Source organism: Anopheles coustani, chromosome 3 (genome assembly GCF_943734705.1).
Source record: "Anopheles coustani chromosome 3, idAnoCousDA_361_x.2, whole genome shotgun sequence".
Lineage (NCBI taxonomy): Eukaryota > Metazoa > Arthropoda > Insecta > Diptera > Culicidae > Anopheles > Anopheles coustani.
Window position 1 is genome coordinate 53,172,944 of NC_071288.1, and position 22,619 is coordinate 53,195,562.

Below are 22,619 nucleotides of genomic sequence, written 5' to 3' on the forward strand. Positions count from 1 at the left end.
GCTCGGTTTGCCGGAGATGCGGAACATTATTATTCCATCCGCCTGCCATCTGATACGGCAGGGAAAGATACCTCTTCCTCCTATGATGCCCCGGGAATCCGATGGGGTTGCACAGTGTGCGTCTAATGGAAACTGCGAAAGAAACATCCATCCCCGAGTGCAGTTTTCTTTGTTGGCGGTCGCTATGGGTGCCCGACGCTGCTGGGTTGGGTTTGGCCCGGGTTCTAATGTGTTCTCTTTGGTTGGGGTTAATCTGGAACTGGAAACTTCATCCATCCATCCCAGATTCAACTGGAGGCCAATTGAAAACAGCGCGGGGACTTACTTCAAGATCATCAAGAGTCGGGCTGAAACAATCACAAGTTCAGAACTCAAACAAACAATCGAAAGTATTGTATGTTTACATATCATCATCTTTTCTCGCCACTTATCGGTGGAGTTCCCGCCGATCGTTGGACGGTCAAAACTTATCTTTCTTCCACCTCCGGAGTGTCGGCCATCTTCTGGTGGAGTGCGTAACCCCGATGCTACCCCACGTTATCTGGTAGAGATTCTTGTGCGTGGCAATCTTGAAGACATCTTTTTCGATGTCGCGCTTGGAATCAGAATTAAATCTTCCACCGCAACACCACATAGCTCCTCCCGGGCCACTCGGTTGGGCGTACGTGGTCAGAACACAAGTGTCAGGGCTCGTCGAGGCTTTTCTGTGCAGACGACCACGCTGTGGTCGGAATTTTAACGGCTTCCGAGCCATTCCCGGGTCGGGGTAGGGTCTGGGATGTTGCGTTCGCTCATTCTTGGGATCGTTTTTCGTACGTTTTCCTCATCTGATTCGGCCGATCACTGGTGGTTTGGTGTGTGTGTTTGTTTGCATCCTCCTAATAGCTTGTACCTTTTTTTGTCCATCGTGCGTTCCGTGCCCCGCGACGTCGGTGCGTGTCCTCCCCGTGGCTTTTGGGACTTATTTTGTATTTTGAATTTCTAATGATACCGCCGGGCGGGCGTTTCAGGTTCAGGTATTCGAGGCAGCTACACGTCCTGCTGGGGTCCGGGCGCATACGGATCCCGAATTCCCGACGGCGCGGACGTGACGCTGGGCGAAGGTCGTGGAGAAACTGTCAAGTATGTGTCGCATTATGCCCCCGGACGGTCATTTCGATCACGATCGTCGTTCCCGTATGCACCGTCGGCCGGGAGATCCTTGGCGGTTAAGGGTTTTTCCTGGAATCGAAGGACCTCCGGAGTCTATCTCCTCACGAACCATATCTGAACCATCGTATGGCGTGGCGGTCATCAACAAACGAGGCCTTTTGTAACATATTTCACCCTCGTTTGCTTGGTGCCTTGTTAGTGTGGATGGAAAACCCCCGTCAGAATGGAACAGAGACGTGAGTTTTGGCCGGTCGATAAGATAAGATACCGGGAGGACTAGTTTAGGAACGACGATTGCACCGATCGAATGATTTATGATTATTGGGTACTTTTTTGTGATTTGATGATTTATTAACTTCAAGAATGGGTTGGATTCATTTTGGCAGGCCTCAATTCGTTGGGTTGTAAAATAAAGTATCAAGTACTATAAACCGCAAAGCGACGGAGCAATAATGTCTTGGAGTTCAATTCGCCGGAGCAAAGGAGGTTGTTATAACCGTTTTCAAACGGCTTCCGGTACGACCATTCGCGACCTTAACGGCCATCAATAATTGACAGCTCCTCCCAGGGAAACTTCCCGGTTGTGGCCACCCGGTAAACTCATTTTCCAGGGCCCGATCCCAAACCGCATGCATAAGTAATGGACCGGGCGTTGTCGGCGTGTGAGGTTCGTGCTGTGTCCGTCCTCGGGCGCCCAGATTGGCGACCGTGTTGACAATCGTTTAACGACCAACCGATCGACCGACGGCCAATAAATCGTGGAAAGTGGCGACAACTTCAACATTTGCCCCGGACCATTTGCCGTCTTCCTACGCGCTGCGCCATGCAGCTGGGTCTGTGAAGCTCATCATGCTTTATCATTCGCTGTTGTTTTGTTCGCCATCCCCCATGTTCCATATCTTCTCGTTTCGCACCGGAGCTCGGTCCGGTAGCTGTCATTTCGCTTATGGCGGACCAGGGACTATTATGTATTCAAATTAAACATTTCCTCCCGAGACACATCAACTCGGTGGCACTAAGAGAAGTGGTCAACAACGTTTGTTGAATAGAGTAACAACGTAGACCTCTCCACGTTCGCACCGACCGGATAGATCTTCCCGGGCGGTGTTAACGGGTGTGATGGCATCGTAAAAAGCGATTCGGTAGTTCGACCGACCCGAAAAGGAGCTCCCAAATGTTTCAAACCAACTACTAGCGATCGTTTACGATCTTTTCCAGCCAGCATAAACTGTGAAATGTTTCTGCTGGAGCCTACCGTTGCCTACGCTTTGATTTATGGGACTCCGACGATTTATTGGCTGCCCGATGGATGGCTAGACGAGAAGGGGACGCCTATTTTCTAAACACCAACGACGAGCCCAAACTCTAACGCTGCATATTGAATCAGTTGAGCTATTGAATTGTACTTCATCCACCCGTTCTAATCAGTATTCTTCCGTTTCGCTACCGGCGGAAGTTACCGTTTCCGTGGGTCTGGTCGCTGTGCATAGCTTACTGGCTTCTTTCCATTATTATTAAATGTCCCGTTCCCGTCCCCTCCTTCCTCCGTTTGCTCCGTCCTCCTGCGTATCGGTTCATTGCATCGCTTCCGAGCACAGGGCGATGACAGCGACGATGACATTAACGGATGTACGCACGAAAACGTTGGCCTGCCGCTTTCGGAGCACACGAACGCATCGTGTTCATCTCGCTACTAACGTCCCACCACCAGCTCCCCACCGGCCAGAGGTGTGTCAGTGCTCAGTGTACCACCTCCCACCCGCAGCGTATCGTTTGCTGGATTGTGTCGTGGGTGTCAGGAAGAAGACATTTAATTTTAATGCACATTTGACGGCGAACAGTCTCCACTCCACTGACGCTTTCTTTTGGTATCCTCTGCTCGTTCCGGTGCGCACTCAAATTGCAGATACTGCCTTTGGCACTGCTATAAACATTTGTTCCGGCGTGGAACGAGCCGAGCACTTGTACCACCATTGTGTTGTGCGTCGACGGGATGCCTTCGAATGTTCTGAAAGAGGATTGGGATTAGCGCTTTAATCATCCGGAGACGTACGACAACTCGAAGTTTCGTTCAGTGCCGAGAAGCAGACATTGGGTGGGAATAAGTTGCACACAATGGTTGGTAAGGGAAGCCTTGCTACCCCATGGATGCTCCAGCCTTAGCTAGGGTGAAGTTTGATACAAACTCTGATGTGTTTGAAGTTTTCTGGGTGGAATTGTCTTTATTTTCCTTCTTTGTTTGGTTTCGTTTCTTCCATTTTAGGGGGTGTTGTATTTTTTTATTATCATGGTTCTACCTCCAAGCCCTTTTCAAACGCGGGCGAGCGGGTATGTAAATGATTTTTTGAATGATGAATAGTAACCACTTTTTCGTGGGGAGCACACCAACAAAACACACACACACACACACACACACACAATGGCCGACAGAGTCGTCCCTATGCTGCCCGGGTTCTGTTGTTCAACGTTTCGTTTGGAATGGGAAAGTCTTTCTTGCACCGTTACGATTCGACTCGTCACGAAAAACGGAAGGCTCTCTAATGTTTTAATACTTGCTTTTTATCTCGTCGCGTACGTAACAATGGTGGCAACGGACGGAATAGCCCGTCTTATCATCTCTTGTGGAGTGTGAATAGGTTATCCTTTTGCCCCGGGTCCATTAATCCAGTGCGGTTTAAAATGTGTGCTTCCACACGTAATGCATTTTAAAGTGCAGCTGATTGTCCTTTAAGTACAATTCCTTCCTTTCCACTTTTGTTCGTAGTGTGCAACGTTGGCGTACGAAGAACGCGGGTGGAAGCGACGGTGGAAAGCGTCCATAGGCTAATGAACGCATTAGTAGGGATTGCTATGTTTTTGCTCTCGTAAATTTCTATGGTTTCTTTTCTCGGTGAAGTAAACACAACAAAGAACGCCAGACTGCTGCCGAAGTAGGTCAGCGCCAGATTTTTGAATCCTTTCGAATGACGGTTAGGTTCGGTGAGGAAACTATTGTTAAGTTCGACGTTAAGCTTTTGGTTTTGACTTTTTTTCCTGCAACTCCATTTATGCTCCTACATACTTACACGCAGCATTGCAGCAACAGCTGGGGGTGGCGAAGTGCTTCGTGAGGCAACTTTGTTGCCGTAATGCAGTCGATGCCGACGGGATAACATGAATAGAAAGCCGTAGAGTCGCTGTCCTCTCACTGTCTAATCTAATTGTGTACAATTAAGCTGCAGCGTAGACTTCGTCGTCGCCGTCAGCGTCGTCATTAGACGCAGTGTTTCTAGACGTTTCTGCTCACCCTCTTGCCCGCACACACCCCCTTCAAGAAGCCCATCCGTTAGGGGTGCCGCGGTGGGGTGAGGCGAGAGATTATGGAAATCACGGTACCGCTCGTGACACAAATCGTCCGATCGTTGCATAACACACCCGGCACGATTGGTATTCTGCGAAGTTCATCCACGCCATATACCATTCCCTCCGTGGACGCCATTTTGGGGGGTGGGAGCTTCCTCACCCTCCCGGGCGGAGCATATCGATCGTGTTACGACGATTACTCACTACGCTACAAACGCACGGGTGTCTGCTAATTTGCGCTACATTTTTGCACAATCACCTGTGCCGGTACGACCCACGAAAGGCCACATACCTCCAACCGGTTTCGTACCCTTGGTTCCGCTCCACACGCTCACATCATCTCGTCCCCCCTCTCCCACCCCGCTAGCGCCATTTGATCTTCCGTTCCGGATCCGTACACAGACTCCCTTCGCCATTCATGCGGTGTATGAATCATCGGAGTTTACGTTTGTGAATGATGTTTTCTTACGAATTGACGTCACGATCAGCACGCGGTCGGGTGGAATGTTTTCACATGTGCTGTCTACTACACAACATGCATTCCAAGGGCATCCTGGGTTTCGGGCTGTTTGTGCGTGTGTGAAAAACTAGCTCTGCGGTAAAACTAGTCGCCGAACGCCATTTGTGGTACGACGCGATGGCAGGAGGCGAGCCGCAACTGTCAACTGTCAAACAGAGTTAGGTTCGCGTGCAATATGCATGGTGCACCATGCGAAATGCTGTTTTCCCTTTGCAGCGCCTCCCTTATCGACGTACGGGAACTGGCCGAAACTTAACCTAGAACTTGTGCGGAGCTGTCAAAACTCTCGACCCGTCAAAAAGAGAACCACTCCGCGGGGTGGTTTTGTTGCAGCAAAACCCGAACCTCCCGAGCCTTGTCGTTCGGCAAACTTGTCGGGAACGTTTCAATCCCGGTAGAACGCATGCGCCAAAAATGGCAGCTACCTCCCGTGTCGTCACCGCACCCTGCTGGTTTCTTGCCCTGGAAAAATGCGAAGGGAACACACGTAAACGGTGACTGCTCGCTACCGAACAGCCGGGGAAAACAGTTGCCTTTGGAGGACGCCAACGCTTGCTGCGGTGTTTCCATTTCTGTGTTTTTCCTGCCCTCATCTAAACAACGTCCAAATTGTAGTGCGTCCAAACGACGACACGTTCCAAATGGGTGTACTACCCGACACCTCGGTGCTGCGATTAGTCACTCCACTGTGCTAAGGTCCAGGTTTCTTTCAACGCACCCTCACATTTCACGCCATTGGCCATGGTGGTGGCCGTGTTTGCCGACTTCACAACTCAATCCATGTGTCTGCCAGTTTGTTTGGGAGGTGAGTTGAGATAAAAATAAAATGTGTGTTCGTTTGGTGTGTTGGAGCTAATTGGCTAATTGATGCCGTAAAGCAAGCAAGCATCATGGATACACCACGAATACCTGCCGTTCTCGTTGGGATAATTACCGTGGTCTGCAGATTTTCTTTGGCATCCTCGACGGAAGTCTTCCGTCGTTCTGCTAATGTGTCTCCCGCGAAACCAGTGACTCGAAGGTGCAAAACGCGAAGTGTTTTTGTTTTCCCGTGAGTAATTCCGAGATGCCTGCATAGACTGTTCTGGGTGAATGTGGTCAGCAACTTTATCTGATCATGTTCCAGATTTTTTTTCCTTAACTCCCAGTTCCTCGGTAGTACCGTCCAGTTTCCGAAGAAGTTTATTTTTGTACCGAAGATCAATTGTTTTTCTTCTGCCATTCAAGCTCCAGATCCAGATGCCATCTTGCTTTTCCCTTCCTGCCCACTACTACTCGGGTTTCTTCGCGTCAATTGCGGTATGATGCAACTGGATCCCGTGAATTCCTGTAGTAAACCAATGCGTATGCGTCGCTACGCACGTTTGTGCATGTGTGTGAGCGTGTGTGTGTGTGGGTTTATTTATCGAATTATTTCTCAATGAAAATGGTCTGCGTTGGGTGTCTGGCGAACGTTTTACGGGACCGTGCTACCGCCGCCGACGAGCGTGAGTAATAACGGGATTTCTCGGAAGGAAAAGCCATATTTTCGCGACCGAAGTAGATCAAGCGCTCTGGGGTGTGTGTGCAGGGAAACGTGTTTTCCCACAAACAAACAAACGGCGCAGTGCAGCATTAGGAGCATCGACCGGGAGAAGAAGCGTCTACCGTGGGGGTAGAAAACAGCGAGCAGAGAGTGGTAAGGGTTGCACAATAAGAATTCATGGCAGCGCGAGTGGTCACGGCTAGCGCGGAGTCTTGGAAAATGACTTTTCCTCCCCGGTTTGTGCCATTGTGTGGTTTCGTTTGATTTCTTAGAACTTCTGATGGACTGTGCCGTCGTAAACCATACCGCTGTAAAACACTGGCCCAACAGTGGTGACTAATGCTCAGTGAAAGAATAGGCAAATGCTTTTCGATCCGATCTGCTGTGATTTTCTTTTGTCTCAGAATATTCACCCGGTTTCCATCGTCTGTGTGATCATAATAATAGTAGGCGGTGGATTTTGGATGGCATCCATCTGGCACATCGCTGTCAGAACGCTAGTCCGCTTAGTAACGAACAACGGTCCGCCGAGTTTAGTACACTCTCCCACTGGCGCTGTGAAGTCGTGCGTGACAGTTCAGAATTGGTGCGGAAGTTCGCAGCGATGAAAGGCCAAGTAATCTCCGGATTTAAGCTCGGTTTTACTTCTGCTATCAACCAAAACCATCGTCTGCTTTGGCAATTAAAACACGCGCGTTAGTTAGTTTGTTCTTGGGTGCCTTCTTTGCCCGAGTTGCACTTTGCCGAATCCAGATCGTGTTTATTGTTCAACGTTTTGCGAAGCCCAGTGAACGGAAACGGTTCCGCTGTTGTGCACATCGAAATCTTATCATAAAACCAGAGCCTACTTGCTACCGGGCCCAAGAAGAGAATATACGCTCAAAACGAAGTGGCGGTTCAAGTTTTCGAGTTTTAATTTCGGACAGCAGATGAATTTAACGTGTGCCTTTGGTTGAGTTTAAATTGTTAATAAGGGAAAAGCTTTTTTGAGCCAGTTGGATTTAATTAAGGCGGTCGCCATTCCTCGGTTCTCTACGGTCTAACCGCAAACGGCGGGTCTGCCCGTCATAAAACCCAACGAACCGGAACTGACTGATAGAACTGTTGTTTCTCTTTCCTTCTCGTTTTATCCGCACAGAGTTTTGATATAAGCGGCACACCGGGAGCAACGCACGTAAACCCGGCCACAGCGACAACGACAACCACCGGGGGGGCACGCCTTCGGCCGAAGAGTAACACATCGTCGGAGCGCACCGACTCGTACCGGTTCTCGATGGCGAACCTGGAGGAAACGCAAGAGGCCGAGCTGGACGCCATACTGGGCGAGCTGAGCATACTGGAGGAGCGGGGCGATCTGCGCCATGGGCGCAGCCACAGCCGTACGAACTCGACGATATCGGCCGCCACGAACACGACGCTCTCGTCGGAGAGTGGCTGCAGCAGCGTCACGAACGATACACTCTGCAGCGGCGGCAGCATCGCCAGCGGCATGGGTGGAGGGGTCGGTGGGGGCAGCATCAGTTTGCACCGGGAGCCCCGTACCGATAGTCCGGACAATGATTCCGCGTTCAGCGACACGGTGTCGCTGATGTCCAGCGAATCGTCAGCTTCGAGCAGCGTCAGCAGTTCGCATCTGAAGCATCTACAGGGGGCGGCGGCGGCAGCAGCAGGTGGCCAGGGAGTCGGTAACGTAGTATCCGGTGGAGGCCAGCAGAATCTCGACGGAGGCAAGCAGGCCAAAATCCATCTCGCCCTTCAGAAGCTCGAGCAGGCCTCGGTGCGACGGCTGTTCGTAAAGGCGTTCTCGGCGGACGGAGCCTCGAAGTCGCTGCTGGTGGACGAAACGATGAGCTGCGGGCACGTGACGCGCCTGCTGGCCGACAAAAACCACGTCCAGATGGAACCGACGTGGGCCATCGTCGAGCACCTGCCCGAGCATCAGATGGAGCGGCTGTTCGAGGATCACGAGATGCTGGTCGACAATCTGATGCTGTGGAATCGCGACTCAAAGAACCGGGTGCTGTTCCTGCAGCGACCGGACAAGGTGGCGCTCTTCAAGACGCCGGAAGCGTTCCTGCCCGGCACGCAGATGGCACCGGGCAGCGAACATGACGAACACACCAGGTAAGCACAGTCGTAAGCCACTCGGATATTGCTTATGTTTTCCTCTAATCAAATGTTAATTTTTTTCCTTCTTAGAGCGATGCTTTTGGAAGAATTTTTCACCAGCGGAAACCAGATCGCACTGGAAGGGCCGCTGTATATGAAGAATGATGCGAAAAAGGGTTGGAAGAAGTACCACTTTGTACTGCGCGCGTCCGGTCTTCACTACTACCCGAAGGAGAAAACACGGTCCGCAAAGGATCTGCTCTGCCTGGCACTGTTCGCTGGCCACGAGGTCTACCGCGGGTTGGGTTGGAAGAAGAAGCACAAAGCCCCGACGGATTACACGTTTGCGTTACGTTGCCCGAAGGTGCCGCCCGGCGTGAAGGGGATTCGTTCGGTGAAAATGCTTTGCGCGGAGGATGCGACTTCACTCGATAACTGGGTTACTGCCATACGGGTGATGAAGGTAAGGGAAGGCGGGGAGAAGACGGCTATGAGCGTGAAGAGATTATCTAATCTGACACTTCGTTTTTCCACAGTATGGTAAGAAACTTTTCGATAATCACCGTTCCTTGCTGGACGATTTGGCGCGGGAAGAATTGGATAAACTTAGCTCGGCCCGTAGCAGCTCGATCGGTAGCATCGTTTCGTCCGTGCCGTCGCAGTGCAGCACGAGTAGTAGCAACAGTAGCGGAAGCGGCAGCAATCATCTTTTAGTTCCTCAGCCTGGTGTCGGTAGTGTCGGCACCGGTAATGCCAATGGGGCCAGCAATGGCAACGGGCGGCTTTCGCGGGCATCCTCGTCGAGCTCGAGCGGCTGTCTGTCGGATGAGAACAACGGATTCGATTCGGAGTTCCCGACGGGAACGATCAAGCGGAAACCGTCGATGAAACCAAATCTTCCACTTACCTCGATGACGCGCCAGCTGAAGGAAGTTGGTGAGACGACATCGCGGCACAAGGAGTCACCGGTGGGCAGCATGAGTGGTTCGATCGGGGAAGGTGGAACCCTTACGAGGCGTCACAGCCGGCGGCGAAGTGAGGAAAGCACTGGCAGTGGCACGCTCAAGCGTCGTCCGGTACCGAATGCGAACCGTGGGTCGATTGAAAGCATGAGTTCGTCCGCATCAACACCCACACCGGTTGGCAGTGTGCTGAACACTCCGGTTAACTTTGAACCGCCAACGACGATCCTGAGTAGTGGAACACCTTTGGCCAACGGAGTGCAGCAGGGAGGATCACCGACGGTCGTGGTCGTCGAACCTATTCCATCCTGTATGACGGATTCTACGTTCTCTCTACCGCCGCCTCCGCCACCACCGGCGGATGACCCGGCAACGATGGGTGCAGACTTTACCGGGTCAACGCTTTCGCTCGATTCGCTTCCTCCGCCACCACCTCCGAACGAGCTCGACAACTCTTTCAGTGGATCTCAACTGTCACTGGCATCCGTGCAATTACCTCCGCCGCCACCACCGTCCGGGCAGGGAGCGGCCACCTGTTCCCAGGGCTCGACAGTGCCATCTTCTTCGGTTGGTGCACCGGTACCACCCACAAATGCTGCCCGTTGCGCACCGATGCCATCCGTGGCGCAGTCCATCATGATGCTAAATCATCATCAGCTACAGCAACACCCACACCCACATCATCCGCATCATCACCACAGCCACACGTTACCGAGCCCAACGCCGACCACCATCCTCAAGACGGAACCGATCTACTCGAAAACGTTGAAACCTTCCGCCCTGAAGGCACCACCATACAAAGCTCCTCCGCCGTACAACGGTGCCGATGCTGCGGATGGCCCGACGACACCCACACCGCTGCCGGCTAAGAGTGTCTCCTTCGCCGAATCTCCCGTCCTGTTGCGTCGGAAAGTTTGCTTCGAGGACGAAATACAGGAGGTGCCACCATCACCGAGGCGTGTTTGTGCGTCGTACAGCGTCGGACCACCGGCACCACCACCGCGTGCCGAAGCGACTCGCCTCTCGACCACCTACACCTCCCCGAAGCGTCTCAGCGAATCGAGTGCCAATCCACCGCGAGATTTCCTCAAAGATCTCCAGCGAGTGATGAACAAAAAGTGGCAGGTGGCACAAAAGTGTAAGCTCGAACCGGCGACAACTCCGCATGAGGTGCTTGGCTTCCGGGACATCCACGGTGCTGCCAACGATCTGTACTCGTCTGCCACACCGTACTACCGCGAGACGGCAAACGTTAGCAACTGGGTGCAGGAGCACTACGGAACGGGGCCGGCCGATGGGCTGTACGAGAACCTTGGCAGCAACATGGGCATGGAGCCGAACTATCCGATCGTGCCGAACATCGCCGTCCCGGCCGCGCAGCATTTGTTGCCGTCCACCGGGAGCGCCAAGAAGAGGCCACCTCCACCTCCACCGAAGCGCAGCGAAAAGACACAGCTTACCACCACTGGCGGCAGCAGTAGTGGCAGCTCGGTATCGGCTGCATCGCCGCCGCAACATCATCTCCATCACCAGCACCAGCACCAGCACCAGCTGCTCAATCATCACTACCTCCAGTAGCAGCGGCAACCGGAAACGGTTACACCGAACAACGGTGTGCCGGTGTCGGCATCACCATAGCCAAAGGACTGAAACCCGTGAGTAAGTTGTATGGCGTACCAGGTGAAACACGTCAGCGAGAGAGTCTTCTATACAAAAAAACGTAGATAGTAGCTTCGCAGAAGTGGCCTAGATAAACGGGATCCGGAGAAACATCGGAGAAACACAAGCACATAACTGGTCGCAAATGTTCACGTGTTTTTTTTGATTTCCTTACTCGACTAACTTGAGGCGAATAACTCTCCACGGGGATTTATTCAAAAACGAATAATCACTTACCCAATAAGGCTGCATAAGGAAAACGGAACGGAAAACGTATAAAAAAAAGTCTGCTTAGGAAAAGAAAAGATATCGTGTTTATAAGAGGAGCAGAAAACTTGATACTAAGGCTGCACTGTAGGAGAAAGCAAAAATCTAATCGAATTAAAATAGATTTAAAAACCATAAAATACAAACATGCGAAAAATCGAAATTGAGAGGAGGAGAAGAGAGCGATTTAAACCATCATTGTGATTAGTAGCAAAGCAAAAAACAAAATGGCGACGAAAAGTTTGCCTGTTTGGTGGAAAAATCGAAGGCGCAACATAAATCGAATTTCGGTTCGATTCAAATCGAGTTTGAGCGGAGCAGAAAGTCGTTTAATAATAATTTATTTAAACTTTCTAACCATCGCCCAAAGCGAACGATTGGGTGCAAAAGGGATCTACTGTAAGGATTCAGCGAGTAGGAGTTAAGGTAGACGATAAATAAAATATGTGTTTTGTTTGTTTGAAAAACGTTCCCAAGAAAAAAAACGAAAACGATGCTAGCGTGCAAATGGCAGAGAAAAATGGGTTGTTTGCCGAATGGCCAAGGGAAACGAATCCCACTTTGTACAGTTTTGAGAAGCATTATTTGCTTAATTTGTTATTGTAAGGAAGTAGCAATGCGCGGCGTCGGTGTAGCCGTATCAACCGCATCCAACCGACCAAGGTGGGCTCGTTCTTCGAGACCGTGGTGTGAGACTGAGAATCGAATGGAAAGTAATGATTACAAGCCAGCAAGCTAGCAAGCAAGCCTGCCTGAAAGCGCTCACACGAGCGAACTGAGACTCTAGCTGTCCATGTTTTTTTTTTCTTTTGGGATCGCAAAGGAAGAATCAAAGCAAATCTAAAATTTGCGCAATCCGATCCCGCTGGCCCTCGGGTGGAGTGTATATGCAGGGTCTGTTTCGCCCTGTTAGCTCTGCCTATGGGCCACCGTTAGGGGGATGTTCGTCTCATCAATCGCAACGATAATAACGACAACAAAAAGTCTCATACGACATATGGGACAGAGGACGAAGTGCCATGGGCTGATGCGTAGTTTTAGAGCCGCATATATACAATATAAATATAGATTACCATAGTGTCGTAAAATAAAACGGACCGAAATGTCATCTTACTATGTGCTTCTTCATCATTTAGCGTAGACAGTATGCCGCCGGTGTAAGTTATGTTTCGAAAGCATACTATATCAAGGATATTTTTTGCACTTACATGTTTCTCGTTCATTTTGTGAAGGAACGTACGATCCCAACGGAGGGCGTGCGGAAAGCGTAATAAAATTTGGTGGAAAATCGTACTCGAAATCCAGCTTTGGTTCGAAGATCGAAGTGGGTGGAAGGCAAAAACTGATCGCCTAATCGGAATCATTCGCCATTAATCACCGAACCTTTTGCTGGTATGCTTCGAGCTTATCAGTCATCCGGCTTTTCGTTAACAAAACTTCCGGTCATATAAAATGGGCGGTATATGTGTGTGTTGTTTATGTGTTGTCGTCGTAGAACCTTTTGGAAAGTGTTTGTTTTTCGAGGTTAATATTTACGGTGACCGGTGACTACTGCCAAGGTTGCACAGGCACACGGGGCAAAACACGGGGGTTTACTCGAGGTTCGGAATGCGAGCGGAAGTTTTAGAGAGAATAAAAGCCATGTGAAGGCAAAGGATTATCGGAAGCGCGATAACCCAACCAGAATGCGGTGCAATCGGAATGGAGCGGAACTATATCGCGCGGACGAAGAAATCGGTGGATTTTGCGGTCGGGTTCGATAAAAAAAGAAAAGTGGAAACGAATCGTGATGATTAATAAATAAACGCCACAGAGTAAAACGTACGGACTACGATTATTGATTATATACACCATTATTGAATGATACAATAATTTTACAAAAAAAGGGATATCGCAGTTTTACATCTGTAAATGTAGGGCGCAAAGAGGGTAGGGGCAATGGGCACCAGCTGTTCGGCATCGGAAGTCCGGGTTCTTCCAATCGAGATAAACAAAAGACACACGTGTGCATGGCTTCATATGGTAGGAGGAACGCCCGAAAAGAATGTGCATGGTTGGTTTTTGTGTTTTCGTTTTTGACGAAACGTTTTATACTGTCCACGTATTGGACGATAAAAAGAATTATACAAAGTAAATCAACTGACGCGGTGGTATATTAAAATGGGCAAGGCGAACGATTCGCAGTTCATAGGTAAGATAGTAGGAATACGCAAAAGGTGCTTTCAATTTAAAATAAAATTTAACTACAATACTAAAAGAAAACTATGAAGGACGACGGATTATGACCGATGCATACCTTAAAGTAGATTTCGTTTCGTTTGTACTTTCGCTTCAGCTACCATTCGGTGGACACCGTGGTATTGTCTATTGCTTATAGTTAAAGATAGGGCTTTTACTAACCAGACTAGTTTTTATTTGTTATCGTGAAATTGAAATGAAACTGATACAACCATTAGCTGTTTGGAAATCAATTTGGTATTGAGTGATCTTTAAAGTCTACTCTTTACAGTTTACCTAGAAATTTCAAAAAGTATAATGAGCTTCGCATGGCAATTGATAAAGAATTCATAAGGGTTCTTCTTCAGTTCAACACGTGAAACAGAAACCATTTAACCAAATGACCAATCAGTTAGCAATCTCACACTCATAAAGGTACGATCATTATAGCTTTTGTAAGTGTATTTCAACAGCTGCTTATGAAGCAAATAAACACGATCTACTCTAGTGGGCAGATGCAGAGATTGCGTTGAAAGTAAAATTAAACCATGAATTATCTCTACTCAGATTTAGCCTACAGGAACTCGCAGACATTTGAATAAACGGAGGGAAACACAATGTAACGAAGCCGTCTACACACAAATTAACTTTAGTTCATTCAAATTCGCCGCTAACATAGGAAAAAAAAAACCCAACCTAGCAGTACTGCTGGCAATATGGTAGATATGGTGGGGACAACTAATCAAATGTATTTAAAAAATCAACAGTGTATTGCTTATTCGATGCTTATATTACGACTGAAATGCGAACCTCAACGACGATGGAGATTTTAGTTGTGGATAATAGATTGTCGGCGTTCATTTTTTTTTTTTTAAACAATAGCCGACACACAATGTCCGACTAATGGTTTTGCTTCGTGTTCCTGCATCCCGGCATAGCTTTTATTCCCTCGCCTAACATATGCGATCTTGAATAAGTGTTTTACTTCGTATTTCGTTTGTATACGTTTAGAAAGAAAGTGAGCGATATTTTACGAATTTTTGCTGCTATAACAAATAAGAAAGGATAAGTGATATGATGGAGGGAGTTGAGAGCGACATGGAAGAGGCGAAAAAAAACGATGGAAATAAAACCAAACTTTGAAACATATAAAATAAGGATCTAGCCTTGCAATCCAGATGAAGGTGTGCACTATGTAAAGAATAAAGATGCTGCCATTTAAAAATTGAAACTGATTTATTTATGCTCTTTTTTACCGTTCATGTTTCTATATCACTCTGTTTGGGTCGTGGGAAATGAATAGGTCATAGTTGAAATACGCTATTTATAATATTTATGTAACACCCAAATGGGATTCTACTTCTCAGATTGTTTGATATGTCAGCAGTGCTTCGGATATGTCAAGTATTCTTAGTCATGATGATCGACGACGATCGACGGTGATCTTTGTAATATTGGCTTACGGTGTTAGTATCTATGAACAAAATTAGTACAAGTCAGGATGGCCGAGCGGTCTAAGGCGCTACGTTCAGGTCGTAGTCTTCTCTGAAGGCGTGGGTTCGAATCCCACTTCTGACATTGATTTTATTAAAATTCATTCATGATATGTGTTGCAAGATAAGTGTAATGTGTTGTGATGGGCGGCAAGATTTGCTACTGTGTGTGTAAATGATTTGAATGGGCTTAATTATAAAGAACGTTTGTGAAATTCTTCGAACAAAGCGACGTCAAATCTTGACACACTTTCAGATTAATTGTATAAAAATACAATAAAATTAACTTGTTGTTGTGTGTCCTATTTAGATACACAAATATCGTTACGCTCTAATTTTACCAAATGGGGTGTAATTGCTTTTCCATTTCTGCGAAAACTTTTCTTTCACTTAATTGTTGCATATCTGTGGTAACAATTTTTTTGTTAAAAAATTAGTATACAAAATATCAAACTTACAGATGTTTGTTTCTTAGAGTTCAACTATTTCCATTATTGCATATCATCTCTATGAAAAATTTACATCTGTTTAATCTTCAGAATTTAAAATCGTTACCGCAATTGCATTGTTTCTCGATGAATCTCTCAGATATTTATTCTTCAGAATTTAATTCCAAGATAAAAATCGTTAGTTGGTCTGTTCTACAAACATGGACAGCGGAGGACATCGAAATGGTAATTAACATTCAAGTGTTATTTTAAAACAATGCTCGTGTGCATCACAAAAATGTTATGGGGGGCGATACCTAATTTTCATGGGCAGGTAATCGGTAAACGAAGTTCTATTTTGATCATTAGATTTTCATTTGTTACCAGATTATCTGCGTCGAATACGCGATCCCGTGGTCCGATCGTGAACGAACAAGAAACAATAGACATGTCAGGATGGCCGAGCGGTCTAAGGCGCTACGTTCAGGTCGTAGTCTTCTCTGAAGGCGTGGGTTCGAATCCCACTTCTGACAATGATTTTATTTAAAAATCATTCATGTTAATTGTTGTGAGAAATGTTTATTAATGGTTGGGTGGTTGGCTGGCAGATTGCGTACATACATAGTAGTTTCGAAAGTGAGTGAAATTCTTCGAAAAAGGCAAACAAAGTGTAAGTGTGTCAGAATCAACATCAACTTTATGCTGCATGTTATTTTTATATGTTATTATACTTACAAATACCATTATTTTCTATGTTATAAAATAGGGTATAATAATAGATATTGTTTTCGTAATTGTTTTGCATCTCTGTGAAAACCATCGTTCTTTTGCTTAAACAATTGCTGTTCAAAATATCCTAATCACAGAAGGTTATATTTCAGAAAAAGATATTTCCGTAATTGCATTGCATTTCTATGAAACTTAGTTTTTTAGTTTAATTAATTACTATACTCAATATCCATAATACGGATGATTATTCTTAAGGAGTTTGATGCAAGATAAAAATCGTCTTTTAGTATATTTTATAAACATGGACAGTGAAGGACATCGAGATGATGATTTACATTCAACCATTTTTTAAAACAATTCGCTTAAGCATCACCTAAACGATATACGGTGTGATACAAAATTTCTGAGGACAGTATTCGCACAGAAAAAAAACTAATGTGAGTTTCTTTGCATGATGTTGGTAAATTATAGAAGATATAAAATGCGATCGGCGAAAAATTGTCATACACTGTGATCGTGTATTAGTTTGCGGAAATGTCCTGAAATCAAAGTATTTTGTCTAGGAGTATCTAGGTGATAAACGCGATTCTATTTTTGTCATACGCAGCCATACGTGATTTTCACGTTTTGCCAGTTTATCTGCGCCGAATATTCGGGATCCGCGGTCCGATCGCGAATGAACAGGAAACAATAGATATGTCAGGATGGCCGAGCGGTCTAAGGCGCTACGTTCAGGTCGTAGTCTTCTCTGAAGGCGTGGGTTCGAATCCCACTTCTGACAAACAATAGATAAGAGACATATTTACCCTGTCAGAAGATTATCAGTATCAATTGATAGGGTAAAGAAACCCCTTAACTTTTTTGTATTGCATTTCGATGAACTGCGCATATCATATCTGACCCGGCGAGCCCAACTGCAAATGTTTTTATGTGTTCTAGTTGTAAATAATAATTAAACAACTTACTTATTGTGGTTACTTACAAGCGTATAAAACCACTTACTTATTTTGGTTACTTACACAATCCGAGAGAACCGTACCTAACCGGTTCTCTATTTTTTTAACTAATTGGAAGCCACATGGTATTTGATTTCATTTCATAATTTTTAATGGAAGTACCCTATTTTAGTTGAAACACATATTTTATAGCCATTTAGTAAGTCCTTATTTAAATTGAAAACTAAGTTGTTTTCTAAGCTATGACAGCATTTTTACAATTTTCATTGGGCAAAAGTACTCAAAATATTTACAGATATACGTTAATTTCCACAATTTGTCTGTTTCGCTTCTATATGTTTTTTTCATGGTTATGTTAATTGTAAAGTAAATTTACCAAGATATTAACTGTGACAATACCTTGCATTGAGAAGCACTGTTGGGGGAATTGGTCGTCAATGCGTGCCCTAAAATCGCGAAAGATTGCAATTCCAGGATGATGTTTATGTTCGCAATGAAAACCTGTACGCGTTTAAACCCGGACCAATCAACAAGTCAGGATGGCCGAGCGGTCTAAGGCGCTACGTTCAGGTCGTAGTCTTCTCTGAAGGCGTGGGTTCGAATCCCACTTCTGACATCTACGCTTTTTTGTTTGCTTGGGTAGCTGTTGGGCGATCCCAAATGTGTTATACACCACACACTCTTTTATACTTACTAGCTAAGGCCCGGTAGAACCTACCGGTTGTACGTGAATTCTGAAATTCCTGCAATTTCCAAGAGTAATGTTTGTGGATTGTTTTCAGATCATATGTTTTTGTGCCAGTGTGGTTTCTTGGCATTATTATAATTGTTTGTTAAATAAGTCAAGCGGTTTGGCCAGGATTTGCTTACTTCAAACAGCCAGGTTACATGGGTTCATGTACATATAGTCAAAAATCTGTTTTACAATTGACGGCTATTAGTTTAAATAGTTTAAATGTCGTTAACCCTTTCTCGGTAGTTTCGAACCAACCGATCGTTGTTTTGATATGTGCATGGTTAAACTGTCGACGATACACAGCCTCTAACGTGAAAATGCTCGACATTAACCAATACTGTATAGAAAATACAGTTGTTGGATAGTCCTAAAATTCTGGACAAATCTTGTAAATCTCATCTTTACTTTATTTCATGCTCATCTTTTTTAAGTGGATGGACCACTAAATGGACTATTTTTTTATATGATCGTTCTCGAAGGCGACCTCTCTGACCCTTTGTTCCTATCCCGCATGTGCACCAATAAGGTAGGGCTAGGATGGGAGGGTGTCGGAAGGACAATAATTTCTTTTTACGGACGTTGTGGCACGCGACGATCATCTGAAGGGGGAAAGCGAATGTCGCCGAGAGGCTTCTAGACATCTTTTGGTTCAACAGACCAAAGTTATCCTGCTAACTAAATGGACTATTTTTCAACCGAAGTCATTGTTGAAGGTCCAAGACTTTAGTCATTCGATAGTTGACTTCGAATACTACTGTTCGATTACGTTAGTACGAAAAACTGTACTTTAAAAGTTAAAATTTCCTGTTTCATTCACATGCTTCAGTGTTTGTCTTCTATTACTTTAATTCAATATTGTGTATGACTGATCTATTGCTTTAGTTGACCAATGTTTTAACTATGTTTCCGTTCATAGAAATCGACTAATAAACACGCCGTGGAGGATGATCTAAGCAAACATTCTAAATTTTGTTCCGTTGGTTGAGGGTTCGTCTTCAAAATCTGAACTTGAATGAATGTCCTTGGTGCTGCCCAGGTGTTTTTGTTATTCAATGTTTTTGTTTGATCATGTTAGCCATATCCAATGGAATCATTGATGTTTTAAGTTCATTTTTTGACCACACCCAATCAACTGCTGTTCCATTTTTTTCCGGTGTCAAAATTATCGGAATATATTGCGCCTTCAAAGATTGTATAGAAGTGATTGACAGAAAAAAAAGGGTTGATTGTCCTTCAGAGTAATATGACAGCATGAAGGATAATCGCCTTTACTGGATTTTTCGTGAGTACATAAGAGTATCAGAACACCAAAGCTATGAGCTGTTTCGGTGATTTTATGTCGACCTCCAAAACAATACCATTTCTTAAATATTCTCAATTATTTTGCCAGGTTCCAGCAACCTTCCAGCAAAAAGAAATGAACTATTAAGCTATTTTGTGCAATAATTTTTGCGTCGACTTCTGTTACACCTGACGTTTTCACAGCACTGTCTATGGTTGTAACCAAGCTATCCATTGCTGCTTATGCTTTTTACTATGAATTGTCCAAGAACGCACAGCACACATGATTAATTACCAAATCTGTAACTATTTTGAATAGCAGAGCTAAGTTATATTCCATCATCTTGATCCCCCAAAATAATAAATCATTTCGAAAAGCTAATTTTACTTTGCGAAAGTTTTTGGATATGTGAAATACGCTGATTCGCTGGTTGGTGGTGATCAATGTCAATCAATGATCTGGAAGGGTTTTGCATCATTTCCGAGCTTCACTCGTAACGTACTTGAAGAACGGCACACTCCTGGTATGTTGCATAGCATTCAGAAATACTATTGCACACGCGTCTGTTTTCTGGGGTGTTAGCTACATCGTTTAGTTCCGGGTTCTCATAAACTAAAAGATAGAGAAATACGTTACTTGCACGAAGTAGCTTGTCTTGAAGATTTGAAAAGGCATTTGTAAAAGGCATTTGTAAAAATCCCAAGATCAGGTGTGAGGTTACATGAGGGCAAGTGGAGTCGAAAACTGTCTCACTATTGTCGATGATGCAGTGCTATTGGTGTGAATATGATCGATTTTAACCAATACCGTATGAAAAATGCAGATGGTCGAGAGTAAAAACAATACCCGAACATACTTGTAGCAAACATGTTGACTGTGTTTCATGTCAATAATTTTTCTATACCCAGATTAATACAGGGATACTTATGTATGCATTAAGAGGAACAGATCTACTTTCTTAATGGATTGCAGCAAAGTTTATTGCAAACATTTTCACTGCAACATAACTTTGTTAATGGTTTGTTAACCAACCTTTCCGGAGATGGTCAGAACTTTAGCCATGACCGAGTAAAATATGGTTGTTGACATGTGCTTCAGTTCTTCCATAGAAAACACGATCAGTTGTTTTTAGCTTAATTCTTGGAATACATTGTGCTTTTAAGTATGACCTTCGGATTCGGAAATGGAGTAGAGCATTTGCGCTGCTTCGGGCAGCTGACCTTGATCGACGCTTCCCCTTTACTATATCTGCTTATTTTGTCCGTTTTTATGAACTATTTGGCCAGTTCAAGTAACCTTCCAGTTAAAAAAAAGGAACGATTAAGCCTTCGCGTTCAACCTTTCCATTGATGCTTTTGATGCAGAACAATGAATAGGCCGTATTAGCTGATTGAAAGTTGGTAAGATTCTTGGTTTTTAAATGTTAGCGGTGAACGGTACATCATTGGTTTCAATTTTTGTCTTAAACTAAGCACAATGAAATCAAACTCGTTTTGTTTACATATTAATATTTTTTTGCAGCATTTTGCAACATGCTGCGGTGATAAAACAGAACGATTTTTAAAATGTCAAATTTTTGTGGTGTTTCGTACGTACATTATCAGTTACAATTTAAACAAAACTAAACTCAATGCAATAGAAAGCAGTTTGTTTGCATGTTAACCTTTTCAGAAACGTATGTAATATACTGCGGCGATAAAATAGAATAATTTTTAGGAACGTTGCCTACAAAATAACAAAGCAAAAATATCACACAGGGGAAACATAAGGAATAGAAAGAGTTCTTCACTGCTTTCATGAAGAAAAGCATATCATTTTCCATAGCCCTAATACTGCGCAAATGAATTGACATGAAAGATGAAAAGACATGCCCAAATATTTTCGGTTTTATAAAGTAATTTTCACACCCAGTTGGCGGTTTAACGTTACTTTTCGAATTGTTTCAAACGTCGTTTCAAGTTACCCCGCAGAAGATAGTTCGTGGTTGTGTTTTGGCCATTTTTTGTGTCAGAGGTTGTATAGAAACTTTTGTTTTGTTTTGTATGCGATTTTGTTTAATAGGTTTTCTATTTTGATTTTTTTTGATTATGCTGTCTCAAACAGGCCGAAGAATGTATTTAGCTTAACATAAATCTATGAATAGAGCACTGCACAGTAATCATCCCCGTGGCGCGTAAATTTATTTTGTTCAACTCCCAAATTCTTGAAAATTATCGTGAATCTTAATTTATTTTAGGAAAATGCACAACATACTCGAAACATTCTCATACCATCACATGATGTATACCATCACAAACGGTACTGAAACGTAATGTTCTGGTCGGTAAGCTACACTAAAGCTAGCTCTAGCTTAAGCTAGCTCTCTTAAACTGAAAACGATAGAAAGATGGTTTTGCACAATCCGAGTTGCCTTGAAGCGATCTTTCGTTTGAAATGTCGTTTGTAAAAATTGTCCTTTAACCCTTTGGAAAATTGGCAAAAATGTGGAGTATCTCGTAATTTTGCAACTTTTGAACCGATTGACAGATTTTTGCAAACAACATTTCAAATAAAAGCGATCTTCTTTACAAATAACTTTGTAGAAGAAACCATCTGTCTATAACTTTTAGTTTATGCGAAACCGCAACGAAAAGTTGGAGCCAAACGCGTTAAGCAGGTGTATAAGTGCCTGGGTGCGCATGGCCGGGTGTCCAAGCGGGTCTACCGGTGATACGCATGCGCATGCCAGGACGGCTACACTATGGGGCAACTGTTGGAAAACTGCAGAAAAGAAATTGAATGTGTATTTTATTTGTTTTGAATACTGCTCGGTGATCGTAGGGGATACAAATTTTAGACCCATTTCTTTGTTTTGTCTTGTAGTATAAAACAACATATTTATTTTCAAATGAATACAAACTTTTAGTTCAAACTTTTATCCCGACGTGCAGTTCCACTGTGTTTGCACCTTTGGCGGTTTCCACCGTTTCTGTTCATCCGCCCTTTCAGAGACCGAATGTCTCAAAGCAGAGCGAAACGATTCGCTGTGAGAGCGGAGGCAGTGCTCGTGCACCACTGCAGCGTTGTTTGCTTACAACCGATGAGTGTGATCAGCGTGGAGTTCGGGTTGCGCGCCTCTGACTGTGACTCTCGGCGTGCGCCGTTCGCTTGCTTTCGCTTCGCTCGTTTGGTGCACGTTTGCTCTCACAATGACGCGAAAAGCGTTACACTCCCCATCTCGGTTGTGCGGGCGCGATGCGCTA

At 45.1% G+C, this 22,619-nt stretch overlaps 1 protein-coding gene and 4 non-coding genes across 5 annotated transcripts; all 5 read left to right on the plus strand.

The window, feature by feature from the left end:
• Positions 1-7,797: 7,797 nt before the first annotated feature.
• LOC131258434 (ras-associated and pleckstrin homology domains-containing protein 1) lies at positions 7,798-11,286 on the plus strand. Its single transcript, XM_058259755.1, has 3 exons — positions 7,798-8,663; positions 8,739-9,111; positions 9,185-11,286. The coding sequence occupies exons 1-3, from the start codon at positions 7,813-7,815 to the stop codon at positions 11,186-11,188; spliced, it is 3,228 nt and encodes a 1,075-aa protein (XP_058115738.1). The 5' UTR covers positions 7,798-7,812; the 3' UTR covers positions 11,189-11,286.
• Positions 11,287-15,248: 3,962 nt separating this feature from the next.
• Positions 15,249-15,331, plus strand: Trnal-cag (transfer RNA leucine (anticodon CAG)). Its single transcript has one exon. It is a non-coding gene; the product is annotated as a tRNA-Leu (tRNA).
• A 793-nt stretch (positions 15,332-16,124) lies between these two features.
• On the plus strand, positions 16,125-16,207 carry Trnal-cag (transfer RNA leucine (anticodon CAG)). Its single transcript has one exon. It is a non-coding gene; the product is annotated as a tRNA-Leu (tRNA).
• Positions 16,208-17,101: 894 nt separating this feature from the next.
• Trnal-cag (transfer RNA leucine (anticodon CAG)) lies at positions 17,102-17,184 on the plus strand. The gene has a single exon. It is a non-coding gene; the product is annotated as a tRNA-Leu (tRNA).
• A 708-nt stretch (positions 17,185-17,892) lies between these two features.
• Positions 17,893-17,975, plus strand: Trnal-cag (transfer RNA leucine (anticodon CAG)). Its single transcript has one exon. It is a non-coding gene; the product is annotated as a tRNA-Leu (tRNA).
• The last annotated feature ends 4,644 nt before the right edge of the window (positions 17,976-22,619 follow it).

Bases quoted from the DNA above. Each gene is read 5' to 3' on its own strand.
- LOC131258434 (XM_058259755.1), top strand. From the start codon at position 7,813: ATGGCGAACCTGGAGGAAACGCAAGAGGCCGAGCTGGACGCCATACTG. The intron at 8,664-8,738 runs GTAAGCACAGTC...TTTCCTTCTTAG, and splicing joins GAACATGACGAACACACCAG to AGCGATGCTTTTGGAAGAAT. The intron at 9,112-9,184 runs GTAAGGGAAGGC...GTTTTTCCACAG, and splicing joins CTGCCATACGGGTGATGAAG to TATGGTAAGAAACTTTTCGA.